Here is a 15,270-nt window from a genome sequence, read left to right on the forward strand (position 1 = left end):
CTGAGCACTGAAGAATTGATGCTTTTGAACTGTGGTGTTGGAGAAGGCTCTTCAGAGTCCCTTGGACAGCAAGGAGATCCAACCAATCCATCCTAAAGGAAATTAGTCCTGACTATTCATTGGAAGGACTGATGCTGAAGCTGAAATTCCAATACTTTGGCCACCTGATGCAAAGAATTGTCTCATTTGAAAAGACCCTGATGCTGGGAAAGATTGAAGGCAGGAGAGAAAGGGGCCGACAGAGGATGAGATGATTGGATGGTGTCACTGACTCAATGGACATGAGTTTGAGTAAACTCTGGGGGTTGGTGATGGACAGGGAGGCCTGGAGTGCTGCAGTCCATGGGATGGCAAAGAGTCAGACACGACTGAGCAACTGAACTGAACTGAACTGAATATTTTAAAAATGTTACTTATTCTTAAATTAGTATCTAACTCAAAAGCCACAACCAGTTTCTTGAAGATTCACAGCAACTTTTTTCTGCCTCATATAAAGGTTTTTCTGTATTCCCTTATACTCAACTTGAAGTAGAGGCTGTCTTAGTTATCATTGTATCCCCTCCAGCTCCTAATATAGTACCTTGAACATAGCAAGTACCCGATAAAAATAAATTAAAAGATTTTGCAAAAATAATGAGAGGATCATCAGAATCAATAGAAAATTCTAGGATAAAAAGGACTGAAAAAAGATTTGTGGGGATATGAGAAAGAAGTTTGTGGCAAGCCTGTGCTCCCACTAATTTTCTAGCATGGTGAGCAGATGAGCGTGGTACATTAGCAGATCATTCCACAAGAGCATCAATGAACACTGAGCATATGTACACAGAGGTTGATGTTATAATCAAAACTTTTAGCAACGTTAATCTGACACACTTAATGCTATGTATAATTGTTATTGTGCTTCATAGCAATTAGGCATAAGTAGCAAGCAATTTACATAAATAACTGTAGTTAGTTTTGCTTTTACGCTGCCAAATAAAAATTTTACAGTTGTTTCCTCTCCTTTGGTTAGTCCTCCGGTATATAAACTGATCCCATATAAAGTTTAATTTTTATCACACAAGTAATAAGAATCTCTTAGATATATAAGGAACTCTTTTGGGTGCTCTACCTGTGTCATCGTTTTCCATTTTTTTATAACAACCCCATGGAGTAGTTACTGCACGACTTATTGGGTGTTTATTCTGTGCACACAAAATACTCTTTTTAGTGCTTTACATGTTTTAAGCTCACATAATTATTACAACAATTATATGAAGTAGAAGCTAGTATGTCTTCCATTTTACAGCCACAGAAACAGAAGCAGAGTGTTGGTCAGTGTCCCACAGCTAGTTAAATGGTAAAGACGGAGTTGGAACCTAGTCGGTCTGATTTCTGGAGCATGTACTCCCTACTGCTGTGCTTTTCTGCAACTCATATTTCTCTTGCTCTTATTCCCACATGCTAATTGAGGACTCCCAATCCCCGAAAATTTCTTGGTATTTCTTGGAGGTTTTAGGGGTGTTTTGCCCACAGTCATAAAAGGTTCAGTTAACTATCACCTTGTCTCTGCTGACTTTCTATTATTCCATTGCTCTAACTCTTTCTTTGGCTTCATGCCCACCAGGCACCCATATCTGCCAGGTTCTGCTTTATCTACCACTAAGTCCCCTGAGTACATTTTGGGGCACTGTTGCTGCTCACATTGGGCTCAAGAGATGAAAAAACAGGGACAAACAAATGTACTACACTAATGCAAGATATTAATAATTGGGAGTACTGTACAGGGGAGAAGAGGAGCAAATAGATGTGAATTCTGTACTCTCTGCTCTAATTTTCTGTAAACCTAAAACTTCTCCTTTTAAAAGTCTATTTTTTAAATGTCAGGGCAAATATCTTTTAACCCCTTTTAGAGTTTTACTTTTCCATTTTGTATCAAAACTGCTGTTTGTGTACAAGTCTTACAGGGTTTCATGAAACTGTTCTTTTGTTTTTGCTTATAACCCCCTCCTGGTCACCCTCCAACCTCCTCCACTGGACTGAAACTGAGGGGCTTGCTAACAAATTCCAGTGACAAGATTTAAGAGCTGATCTTCTCAATTCCTTTCCTTTAGAGAGAATGCTCTCTTAGGAAGACTCCACAGTTACTCCTTTAGATAAACTTCTGGGGCCTGAGCCCGCCCAGTTTTCCTGATCTGCCTGCAGTATGCCGAACCCAAGCAGTGATCCCAGCCTGGAGCCCCTTCATATGGTGGCCCTTTCAAAGGGTGCCATCTTTGCAAGGAAATAGGAAATTTTTTTTAAGTATTAGACTCTGGCAGGCTACAGTCCATGGGGTTGCAAAGAGTTGGACATGACTGAAGCAACTTAGCATTCATGCATGCAGACATAACTAATTGAGAATGGGAACCTGCAATTTTGTAGAACTTTCTGCGTGCATGCGTGCTCAGTTGCTCAGAAGTTCTAGAGCCTGCCAGGCTCCTCTGTCCATGGGATTCTCCAGGCAAGAACACTGGAGTGGGTTGTCATGCCCTCCTCCAGGGGATCTTCCCAACCCAGGGATCCAACCCACATCTCTTATGTCTCCTGCATCGGCAGACAGATTCTTTACCACTAGCACCACCTGGGCACTCTTTTCAGTTCAGTTCAGTCTCTCAGTCGTGTCCGACTCTTTGCAACCCCATGAATCACAAAAGTCGCAGCACGCCCACTCTTAGTTGTATCTAATTGTGGGCAAACACTATCCAATTAGTTTTACTTATTTCTCCCTATTTGTAGGCTTTCTCCAAACTAGCGTAGCCCGTGAGGAGGTCTGTAGCGCATCACCTCGTGCTCTGAGTGGTGTGGTAGCCCTCGTGAGGACACATGCCTGATTCTGTACAGCCCCACAGCACAGACCAGCGCAGGCCCAGGAAGGAGCACTGAGCATGCTACCTGCAGACTTACTCATCCCTTTGCATGACCAGGACCTTGTTACTGCACTAAGTTTGTGGACACGACTTGCTATCCCCTCAGTACGAGAGTCCCTCCCAGGAAAGAACTCAGTCTCATGCAGCAAAGCTAACAGGCCAGCCTCACTGATTGGCAAGTGTAACCAGATACATTAGAACTCCAGTGGTTGATACAGCTTCACTCTAAGTTAGGATTCCCTTTTCCCCTTCCACACACGTTTGTTTTTTTTTTTTTTTAAACAAAGGTTCTAAACAGAATTTTCCAGGATTTGGTGTTTTCTTCTCAATGCCCAGGACTTTCATCTCTATGCCCTCTGATCCCCTCCTTGGTTCACTCTCCCCACAAGTCCTTGAGTAACAGGTTTGGCTTCTCTTTGCCCTTTGAGGTCCACAGAGAGTCTCTGGGTCATGAAGCCCTAGTTGGCTCGATTCAAGAAGACAGTCTGGTAATAATAACTTTGGGGTGAAGCCCAGGGAAGAGGAGAAGTGGTGGTAAATGAATGTAGATACAGATCTTCAGCTGGAGCTGGTGGTTTGGTACAGAGAGATTATAGGGGAAAGGAGGAGAAAGGTTGAGGGGAGGGTCCAGACTAGCGGAGCTGCTGGCAGATGCCACAGTGGAAAACTTTCTCTTAGAATGTATGTCTAACGGCCAGGTGTTTCACCTCATGGAATTTACAAAATCCACTGGGCCGGGGAAAACCCAAGGATAGCTCTTCCTGAGCAAATTTTATTGTGACTCTAGCCTCTGCAACATCGGACCTGCAGAGCACAGACACAGATATGTACATACACACAATTATATACGTAGAAGGCAAGCCTTACTGGTGACTGAAATAATATCTCATTGATCCAAACATTTTCACTATGTTTGCTGATAGTACCTAAGGAGATTTGAGCTAGAAACAATTCACTGTACAACTAGAAAGAGTTAAGTTTAAATTGCAGACTTTTCCAAGAGTGACCAGCATGACTAATTCTTATACATTGTATAGTAGAAATAATTGAAATCAGACTTTTTCCGATTTAGTCATTGGATGGGATTAGAAAGTAGAAGGCCCAAGATATTTAAAGTCTTGAAGGGAAGAGAAGGATTCAGTATTTCAAAGATAAGCTTCCTCCAACTTAAAAATTTGTCAGGAGGGAACAGAGGTGATATCAATGGAGAGATCTATTTCAGTGGAGAAATAGATCTATTTCAGAGGCCAGATTACAGCGAGTAAACAGTTGTGAAATGAAATCAACCAGCATAGATTCACTGAAGGAGTGTGGATGTGAAAGGAAAGAGAAATGATTGTGGTGAAGACTGGAGCCAAGTGAGGGTTTTTTTTAAGATCGGTAGGAAAGGAAAAAGTAACGAATGTGTAGTTTTGGCCGTATCCCCATTATCTCTTTCATGGTTTTAAACTCCCTCTCATTCTTCAAAAGGAATTCAACTCTAAAAATAATTCTCAAGCTGTTTTATATAAATGTGAATTTTCTATATTATAATGCAGTGCCCTAAAATACTAGGAAAAAGTGTTATACATCACTCGGCTATAAAGAAAGAAATGTTAAACAGATGCTTCAGTTTTAACAGTTGTCCTTAACGCTTATATTAAAATCCCGTGATATCTCAGATCTAGCCCTTGCCAAGTAACTACCGGCAAAGGCAAAGATAATATATAATAGCCCACAGTAATAGCCCACAGGCGACGATGTATCACGCAGCTCTGCAAAACAATCTCAGGCAGATTCCTTTCCCAAGGAAATCGCAAATTTCAAGGGATAATCTTTTCCCTTGAAACTGAAAAGGCATTTGTATTCCAGGATATTTTATAGAGCGGTCTTTCTGTCCTCATATCCCTCCTTCTTTATGTATTGTAGCAAACTCTGCTGAGAAACACTGAGCTACAGAAAAGCACTTCAACACTTAGCATGTAAATGAGGACTCTAACTGGGAATAAACTGAACTCATTCTCTGTCCTGTGGTCTCTAAGTGAAAGCTGCTAAGGTACAGCTCAAACCACTCTTCCCAGAAAGCCTGGGATTGCAGGAACCTCTTCCAGGATTGTTACAAAGGCAGAAAACTTTGTTTTGTTTTATGATCTTTAACATTCGTCCCTGTAGTATAGACTTTAGAAAATATTCATGTTCTCAGCTGCATTGATGGATCAGTCAATTGGTTTATGTCAGGATCAAGGAGGAAGGTATGTATGGTAACTGTAAGAATTATCTTACAACACAATTCGGTGACCAGTTCAAGGTGGGAAAATTGACAAGCGTTGGCACTTTGGTACCATTTTCATTACTTAATGGAACTAAATCCAAATGGATGGTAAAAGTTTTCTTTCCTCAATCTGACCCAATTATCAATTTCTGTTGCCTTTGCTAACCAGCCACATCTCAAATAGAAATAAACTCAAATATCTGTTTGAGTAAATTTTCTCTTTTCACTAATTTGTGTTCTTGATTTTCCCCCAAGGGCAGTCATATCTATTTGATATTCCCCAAGATTCACTCTAATTACTGGCTATCAAGATCTCTCAGGCACAAGAATCCTTTTCCTATCCTTCTTTTGCCTATTTTGAACCATGGTAGTATTTACCATGGAAGGTTTAGACAAAGAGAAATATATGCAGTTGACAATAATACAAAAAGTATAGATGAAGCAGGATGAGCCAGCAGTTGATAACTGTTGAAGCTGAACTATGGCAGGTCATTCTATATGCTACTCTATCTTTCTAAGAAAATGTTTATAATATAGAATTAAACAACAGAATAAATAGTCTGAACAGAACCAACCATCTGTGCAGTCTAGTCTCTACCATATGCCTTAGATTAACATGAAGAAATACCAGACAGGATAAAACGGTTCAACTATCACTATTTATTAGCTTGGATATTAGTATGAAATGAAATCTTCAAAGTCTGATATGGAGGGCCCAAGTAAAGCAAAAGGACTATGATTTATGGTAGCAAAAAAGAATTACAGTTTTGAATGAAGGGGAATTTCTCATTCTGAAGGATGGGTTAAGCTTGACCTAGTAAACATAAGAATTTCATTTAGGGAATTGCATAGAAAGATTGAGCTATTGTCTCACTTACAGGGTCTTTTTGAGGCTGCTGGCACATAGCCTCACACTGTGCTGGTACCGGAGGATGCTGAAGTTGGGAAAATATCCTATTAAGAAAGGTGAATTTGAACTGGTCAGACAATAGTGGATTTAAATGATCCCCTTATGGTTTGATTTCTCTTGGTCTGGAGAAAGCTCTGATCTTAGAAGCATACAGTGAAATGATATGATCAATAACAAGAGCCAACAATAAAGATTGAGAAAAACAAACCGTAAAAGTTTGGCTCATAATGAGACTAGAGAGTCTGTCCAAAGTGGATGGTAGTTTCTTTCGAGAGGCCCTCAGAGTGTAGGTATATTTCAAATGGGAGGCAGTGGGGAGTGTTGTTTATGTGAACCAGGCTCAGAGTTCCCCCAACTATTAACCCTGCCTGATCTTTTACCTAGGAAGAAAAATCTGCTTTCTGAAAAATGAGAGTTTATCCTAAGAAAAATTGTATTGCCCCATCTCTCTAAACTCTATGAAATCTCCTCTGCCTTTCTGATGGAAATAGGGAAGAGTTTTTTGGGTGTGTCTGGTTTAAGATCAACTCTATATATTTATTCTGTATGTCTCCTTGTCGTGCAATTAAATTAGGAATATTGGGTAATTTGTTTTTATATTGGCTAGTTACTTTGATAACAAAAAGGCAAAAGAGCTCTAAAGATTCCCAAGTGTTTATTTAAAAGCTGTTAAATGAAAAATGATGAAATGGAGGATACCCATAATCATTCTTGGACTCCTGGAAATTCTAACAGATGCTACAAATATATGTCTTTAGGAGAATATAGTCAGAACTAGCTCCCTTATGTTACAAGTAAACTTTTAACATCAGAGGCAGTACAGATAGCACAGAAGTTTTTGCACTGATCTCCATACAAACACAAACCTGCTGTCTTGAAAAGAACAGGTAATTTGAGTTTGGGGACAAAAGCCAGTACTTCATATATCTAATCCAAATCAAGAGGTAGAAGATAGTTTTCAATGAGATGAAAGGAATGAAATAAAAGTGCATTCTATGGATAATTAATGTAAGAGACAATTTAAGTAAGCTAACAGAAGAAATACTTTTAAAAATTAAAATATTAGCCAGGTATAAGCTTTTGTTTCTCAGTGCCAGACTTCTGCATGTTTGTCAGACTAAACTTAATATCATTAAAAATTCCCAGAAGAATTGGAGTGCCAGACAGAGAAAAAAGTCTGGCCATAGTATGAAGTAGCACGGTCCAGTATTCTGGCTACTGAGCTACAAATCATGGGCAGAGGAGACAAAGCAGTCCTGTCTGACACGGGATGGTTTGGTGGCTCAGTGTAGCAAGTGATGTTGAGTCAAATTCCTGTCTCATTACTAACAAGCTATGTGTCTTTGGCGAAGTTACAGAGTGAATGCTCACTAACTATTGGTTCACATCATTATTATTCCTGAGTATAGATTGTGTCCCAAGACAAATCTGGGACAAAGCCAAAGCTAATAATAAGTTCTTCTTTCTCAGGAGCCTATAGCTATACAGCACTAAGAACTTCAGTAAGCCAGGCAACTTTCTATTTTTAAACTACAAAATATGAAAAATGGAGGCAGAGGTAGCTAATTCAATCTAGGAAGACTTCCTGGAGGAGGGAATACCTGAGCTAAGTCTTTAAGGATGAGTAGATGGCAAGACTCTGGTGAAATCTTTGGAATCTTTTAGCCAAAAACCCATTTCATCCAAATGTGAGCAGATGAAATCCTTTAGAAATGCCCTGATTTATAATAATAATAATCAGCCAGCAGATTAAGAGAAATTGATTATATGAGTTGGATAAAAAAAAAGAGCAAATGGAGTCCAGGAAAAAGGGATTTTATTAATAGTCCCAGAGATAATAGCATTACCCAATATAGAGTAGCATTAAACCAATTGTTCCAGCTGAGAAAAAGGGGAAAAAGTAAACTCTTTCCATGGAAGAGGGAGGGTTTCTTCTGATCCTTTTAAAAAATATCCCAATTTGCTTATTATTATTGTTGTTTAGTCAGTAAGTCGTGTCTGACTTTTTGTGACACCATGGACTGTAGTCTACCAGGCTCCTCTGTCCATGGGATTTCCGAGGCAAGAATACCAGAGTGGGTTGCCATTTCCCTCTCCAGGGAATCTTCCCAACCCAGAGATCGAACCCTCGTCTCCTGCTTTGGCAGGCAAATTCTTTACCACTGAGCCACCAGGAAAGCCCAATTTTCTTTCTATAATGTCATAAAAAGAAGATCTTTCTTTGTATCACATTATCATCCACACACACAAAAATGAAGATGTATCATGGAGCAGTGTCGTCATCGCTTCTACAAACTGGTTTTGCAAGAAAAGCTGTAATGAAGTGTCTCCTCCAGACCTCACAGTCTTTGTAAATATAATAGTTATTATATTAATATTATTATATGTGGCAAGAGATACCGAGACTCTGAAAGAAACAATACATGGCTCCACTGTTGAGAAATCAACGACAAAATGGAAATTAAATTTCAGTAATCGTGTCGCAAGCCCTTAGAAGGACTTCCTACTGTGCAGCTGCCAACCTAATCCACCTCCAAGTTACTCCACAAATCTCAAGCCATTTTTTTTTAATGGGCTATAAACCTTTTTTTATTGAGCAGGGAAGCTATTAGGTATGTGAATCTTTCATATTGGCATATTATTTTCCAGATTCCAAAGCAATTTCACACACCTTACTTTTTATGTCCCCAACTTTGAAAATCCCCAACCTCTGTGGGGATGAGAATCCTCTTAGTTTGACGAGATGGAATGGATTCTCACCCGATCGCATCTGTTCTTTTCATATCTATCAGAGGGAAGGACTCAACAAAATCTTAATATGCAACAAATCACCATGAATTCAATCATTTTTAAATGAGTGTGTTTTATTATTCATAATTTATATGAAAAATAGTTTCACATACATGCAAAAAATAATAAACTATAGATGATACTCAGTGAGAATATGGACTCAAGCCCCCCCGCCCCTGACAACACACACACATAATCTCAAATCAGGGGTTTTGCATGTCATTATCAGATGAAATTTCAAGAGCCATAGAAAGGTTACCCAAAAAAATGCACATGCAGAGAACCAAGGAAATATATATTTCAAAGCTGCCTTAAAACCCTAAGTTTTCAGATAAGTTCTTTCTCTCCTGCAGAAAAGAGACTGACCCTGTTTAATTCCTTTGTAAAGAAGGAGAGGTAGTTAAAAATCCCCCTTAAAGCATGAGGGCAGAGCCAGGGCTAGCATCTACCCCCCAGTGCATCTTTCTGATTTGGTGATTGAGTGGAGCAGAAAGAAAGAGAAGTGGATAGTACTGAGCAAGACCTAGTATCATTATGAGACATCATTTGGAGTAAAATGAAGGTAAAAGTTAAGAAAAAACATGTTCTAGGCCTGTTCACTCCAGATAAATACAAGTATTGGAAGTGAAAATTCAAATTGGCTTATCTCTGGCCACCATTATAGCCATCACCATCTGCTTGGCTGTGTTATGTGCTCATACAGTCCCCTTCTCTCTCTTTCTTAAGCCATTAGGATTAAGACAAACAAATTCAAAGAAAATATTATTCTCAAGTTATTAAAGAAAATTATTCTCAGATAAGTCCCAACAAAAAGGAACTGGGGAGAATGCTTTTTTCCTCCTAATTATCTTGCCCTGAGATATCTAGTAAAACTGCAGATTGTAGGTGAATGTCATCTTTATTCTCTCCTTTTCAAGCTCAGGAATTTCTGTTGATAGACTCCTTTAGACAGCAATTTCAGGAAAGCCTACAATTGAACAGCCAAGCAGAAATTGTGGTTCTCTATTTGTTAAATGCTTTTGGGATCCTTACATAAAAGGTTAATAATGAAGTATTAAGAGAAACTCTGAAAGGCTGCGGTTGGTCAAATTTTTCTTCATGGCACAAAGGGAAGGATGACCTTATGTAAAACCCTGATAGTTCCATTATAAGAATAATCAAGATTTAATGTGAAGCTTAAAAATCACTTTCAAATGCTACCCAAATCAGACTCTTGGCAAACTATAAATGTTGCATTCAAATTGGGGCTTATAGGGGAAAGGCAATTAAAATCTAATTGCATTATACAGGAGATTTGTACATTTTCTCCTCAAAGTCAGGCGAGGCAAGAAGGGGTTCTTAAACCCTGTTTTTAAATTAGAACTTTCTTTCACATCTCTTTTTTTCTTGTCTCTTTTTGAATCCAGACACTTGAATTTGGACAGACAAGCAACCCAGCCACCTTTCAGCGTGGCTGTGTCAGTATCGGAATGAAATGAACATGACCCCCTCCAGCAGGGAAGGAACACACAGTAAAGGTATTTTTATAGAACAATTCTTCACACTGCCCTGGTGACTGGGGAAAGGAATCTCGTGTTTCTCTTTTGCTGATACTGAATCAGCTGAAGAATACCATGAACGTCAGTAGAAATGCTCTGAAATAGTCTCCTCTCCCTTTTGTCTTTTTGTTCTCATGGAGAGAGAAGACAGATTTTTTTTTTAACATGACATATTTAATTAAAATGCCAATTAAAAACTGACCAGTTATTTGGTAGTTCAGTTTATAATCATCGATGTTACAAATTATTGTGTTAGCTTGCAAGTTGTTGTACTCATTTGACGCACTTCTGATCGACTCTCTAATACAGATGGATTTACTCATTTAAAATTAGAATACACTCTCAACCAGCATAGGAAGCTGATTTTAGCCATGAAATTCCTATTTTTGTTTTCTCAATAGTTTATGCAGCAATTGGATTTATATCTTGATTACATAGATGGGCAAGGCTAAAATTGATAAAGAGAGAAACTGAGTTTATATTTTAATTGGGGAGAAATTCCAAACACCTAGTGACATGTATCTCCCAGGTCTTTCTTCTGTATGTTATTGGATACTTGCTTGTTAACATTTCCTTATATAGATATTTATATGGTTTCCAAGAGCTAAATGAACAGGATGATAATATCATCTATGATTTGTGTAATGGTTTATAGATTACAAAGCATTTTCAGACACATTTTCTCATTTTCTGAGCAATTTAGAAATATGTGTAAAAGGAATAAATTAAATACATTTGTAGAGAAGTTTATGTTTCTAAAACAGTTTATTTCAAACATGTTTGTTAACCTGGTACCAACTCAGTAGCTTGAGTAAATTTTTCAGTGTCTAGGAAGTGTTGATATGAGCAGTTACTTAGAATATTCTGAAAAAAATATTTAAGTCAGAAAGTGCAAAATAAGATTCCATTGAATTTTGTCTCCCGCCTCCACCTCAAAGATCAGATTCAGCTTACAGTAGATCTTGCTCTGAACCACCTCTTCTTCACCACAATGCTGACATCAGAATTTGGTAAAAAGAGCTACTGTCCGTTTCCCCCAAAATGACTTGAATATATGTGGTCTGGCAATTTACAAAAGTAAGGACCCCCCATCTTATAATCCATTCCTATATTGCCAAGAATCTTAAAGATTTACTAAAACTGACCATAAATTTAGAAAGAGTCCTACTCCGTGGAACAATTTTTTTTTCCCTAGGAGAGATCCCAAGGCTTCCTCCAGTTCTAGAAATGAAAATAAGCTCTCTCCAATAGATTATACACAATTACCTATTCCCAGTTCCAGGTAAGAGTCCAGGTTACTTACCAGGTATGGCTGAGTTGGAAGACACAGGTGAAAAGAAAGATGCACACAGAAGGCTTCACAAGCATCCTAATCCTTCGGAGTAATAAGGATAGGGAATTCTAAACTTTGGGAGACAGAGAGGCAAGACGGAAAAGTATCCTCCTCAGTGGTAGTGGGGTGGAATTCCCCTCACACCCCAACTTCCTTGGTGTGTAAGTGATCCCAAACAGAGTTAAGGGGAGGTGAAATGGAGCTGCCAAACTTCCAAAGAAGAGATTATCTCCTTAATTAAAGTTTTTTTTTCCTCCCTAAGTCCTTCAGCCAATCAGAACTCAAGTGCCAGAGAAAGATTGATTCGATCAAAAGAACACTCCAGGATCCTCTCCCAGACAAATGCAGAAGAAGGGGACGAGGAAAAGGGGACAAAGAGAGGAACACAGAGAAAGAGGACAAAGAAAAGGGGTGGGGGGGAAGGGACATAGCAAATCCCCTCCACATAATCACTGCAAGGAGTCTCTCCTCCCTCTGCCTCCTCCCACCCACCCCAGCCTCCCCCACTCAGGCATACTCACCGCAGACACAGACACACGGAGAGGGGAGCCTGGTCCCCAAAGGGATTTAGAAGGAACTGTGTTTTCCTGACTGTACTTTGTAGGGCTTTGAGACTTCATTTGCATTCAGTGTAGCTTTCTTCAGAGAAAAATATACCATGAACCGGGTGAACCTCAGCGCTCTGATTTGAGAATGCAGGGATATTACTCAACCCTCTGTATTCTTCAAGTTAGAATGAAGCTTGGGCACCTTTAGGAGCCTGTTGGTTTCTTCCTTTCAACTTTTCCATTAAACACTTACTTGTTGAACACATTACTTTTTCAACCCAACACTAGACATCGTGGACATTTTTTAAAACCAAAATAAGATTTCTGCCTTAAAGACACCTACAACCTAGTAAGGTGATAATATAAGAATGTCATTTAATAAGGTATTAAATTGCTACAAACTGAGTATAAATCATGTAGGCTTATTTGGGGAAGGTTTTCTGAAGAAGGTAGAATTTGAGCTTCAAAGAAAGGATGAGATTTCAAAAGGCAACCAAGTCCCTAAGGTGAAGCCAAGAGGGCACCCAAACTTCTTGTTCTCACATGTCAGAGCTGTTTTCCCTTCTGTTCCACTTAGAAAGGAAGGGTCACCTGAGTCTCAGCACAGGAACCCAAAGGGCCCCCAACACACTTCCATGTGGCCACATCTGCTTCAGCGTCTGCATCACCCTTTCCTCAGGGCTCCCCAGAAACAATGGTCTGTCTTTGTTTCCTTCCCTTCATCTTTATTTCTCTTGCTTCAGAACCCTCTCTGGCCAGATCTACACTGACAAAGGGAACTGAAAATAAAGAATTATTAGATCCATTCATTATTGGATTATTCAGGCCAGAAGACATAGGACTCTTAAATATTTTGACCATGAACTTTGCTGTCCATTTTGAATCTTCCAGCTCTTTATTTGAGATCCCTTAAGATAAGGGATCTCAGTGAGATAAGCTCAGTCAGTTTTGACACCCACACAAATAGCTTTAGGTTCTTCACACTCTCTTTTTTTCTCCTAGGCTTTATTGAAGTATAATTAACAAATGAAAATTGTATGTACTTAAGGTGTCCAATATGATAGTTCGTTGTATGTCTGTATTGTGAAATGATTACCACAATCAAGTTAATTTATACATCCATCACCTCACATGGTAACAGTGTGTGTATGTGTGTGATGAGAACAATGAATATCTACTCCCTTAGCAAATTTCAAGTGTACAATACAGTATTATTAACTATAGTTACTATGCTCTACATTAGATCTCTAGAACTTGTTCATCTTGTAACTGAAAGTTTGTACCCTTTGTAGATCTTTCTCTCTTTCATCTTTCAGAAAGGGAGCCACGGAGTCTGTTTAAGACCCAGAGTTAAGTCCTAGGAAAACAAGGCACAGTGACTCATGAATTTCAATCCTAACTTCTTCCCTGACAACAGGGACAGAGTACTCTACAGTTACTTGACTAGGAAATTCCCAGGGGAGGGAAAAAACTCGTAGGAAGTAGAACAGACTTAGGTGACTTTTCTGTGAAGAGGGAGACCTGGTTTAAAACAAGTTTTTTGATGTGCTGTCCCACTCCCTCAGAATTTTTTCCCACAAAGTAAAGATTTCATACCCATATTGTTTTGAACAAGGCTAATGCCTTCTCATTGTGAAAACTTAAGCCTAACAGAAACATATGAAGTCGAGAGCACATGTCCCTTTGCTGAACTGCCTTCTCCCTACTCCAGGATAATAACTAAATTTTGGATGGTGTTTTGGGTTTTTAAATATATATATATATGAATATAAACATGTATATTAACATTTTTCACAAAAAGGAGATTATATAGATTATATTTTGCAAGTTGCTTTCCTCATTTAATATTATACAGCTCCCTATGCTAGGGCCTAAAGACCTCTCGCTTATTTTAAGACCATGATAATATAAATTGTCATCAGTCTTACTTTGCTGAATCTTTGGGTTGTTTTCAGTCTAGCAGAGAAACTGGCAACTTTCTGATTTATTTCAATTTGGAGTTAAGGAGCCCAGCAGGCTACAGTCCATAGAGTCACAGAGTCGGACATGACCGAAGCGACTTAGCGCACCCACACACAACGCTGTTTTAATCACTTTGACACTGGAAAAAGGAGTTATCTCCACATCTGAGGTACAATGGATTATACATAAGGTTATGAGTTTCACAGTACTTTTGTGTTTGTGCTCAACTTTTTAATCTTCTTAAGTGATATATAATTGCCATGCAGCATTGTGTAAGTTGATCTGATACATGCTGATTTGAAACATTGCAAGATGATTACCATTAAGGTGTTAGTGCTTTATCATGTCACATAATTATCATTTATATTTTATTGTGAGGACAAATCTTAGTCTTTTAGCAATTTTGAGGTTTATATTACCTTCTTAATCTCCTCTCATCTTCTCCAAATTTTAGGTTTGGAGTTTCCACTTGATGCCCTCAAATCAGGGGTCTGAGTTAAAAATGAACTACATTTGCATTTTCCTCTAAAAATAAAATATATTGCATTATTCCATAACTTTTCAATATGATAGATACTTGAAAATAAGATGTTCTTAGGTCTCCTGGAATTTTGTAGCAGCACCTGACATATTGAAGCATCTTACAACTAAGTTTCTTAATTTCCTTCAATTCTAGCTTATTGTCTGAAGATATTTGCTTGATAATATTCTTTTAAACCTAAAAGTATGGAAATTAAGGCATATGCAAAAAAAGCAATATAATGAGTACTGTAAATGATATGAACTGTACAAATGATTGCTATTCATGTCCTGACGCTCTGCTGTATTGTTTAATCCCCATTTAAAACTTTGACAAACACACTCGCTTTGTGTAAGACCATGCATTATGAGGAGAGAGGAAGCTTTCACCACATTGATGGTCTTCTGGGAGAAACAGACTTGCAGACTTAGACTCAGAAGAGTGCTGTGGCAGCCTAGAGGTCTCCATACAGGAACAGGAGAGAGCGGTAGGAAGACTTCCGAGAGTATACAAAGACTTGTGTAGGTCTT

At 38.7% G+C, this 15,270-nt stretch overlaps 1 protein-coding gene across 1 annotated transcript in view; it reads right to left on the reverse strand.

Annotated features, from left to right (window-relative positions):
• WNT8B (wingless-type MMTV integration site family, member 8B) overlaps positions 1-11,751 on the reverse strand; it is a 26,308-nt gene extending 14,557 nt beyond the window's left edge. Inside the window, exon 1 of the mRNA XM_010859523.1 lies at positions 11,681-11,751. Coding sequence (XP_010857825.1) covers positions 11,681-11,745 — 65 coding nt within the window. The 5' untranslated portion in view covers positions 11,746-11,751. The remainder of the gene's footprint in view (positions 1-11,680) is intronic.
• Positions 11,752-15,270: the final 3,519 nt, after the last annotated feature.

The sequence above is a fragment of the Bison bison genome, unplaced genomic scaffold (genome assembly GCF_000754665.1).
Source record: "Bison bison bison isolate TAMUID 2011002044 unplaced genomic scaffold, Bison_UMD1.0 scf7180017864456, whole genome shotgun sequence".
In the NCBI taxonomy this organism is placed as follows: domain Eukaryota; kingdom Metazoa; phylum Chordata; class Mammalia; order Artiodactyla; family Bovidae; genus Bison; species Bison bison.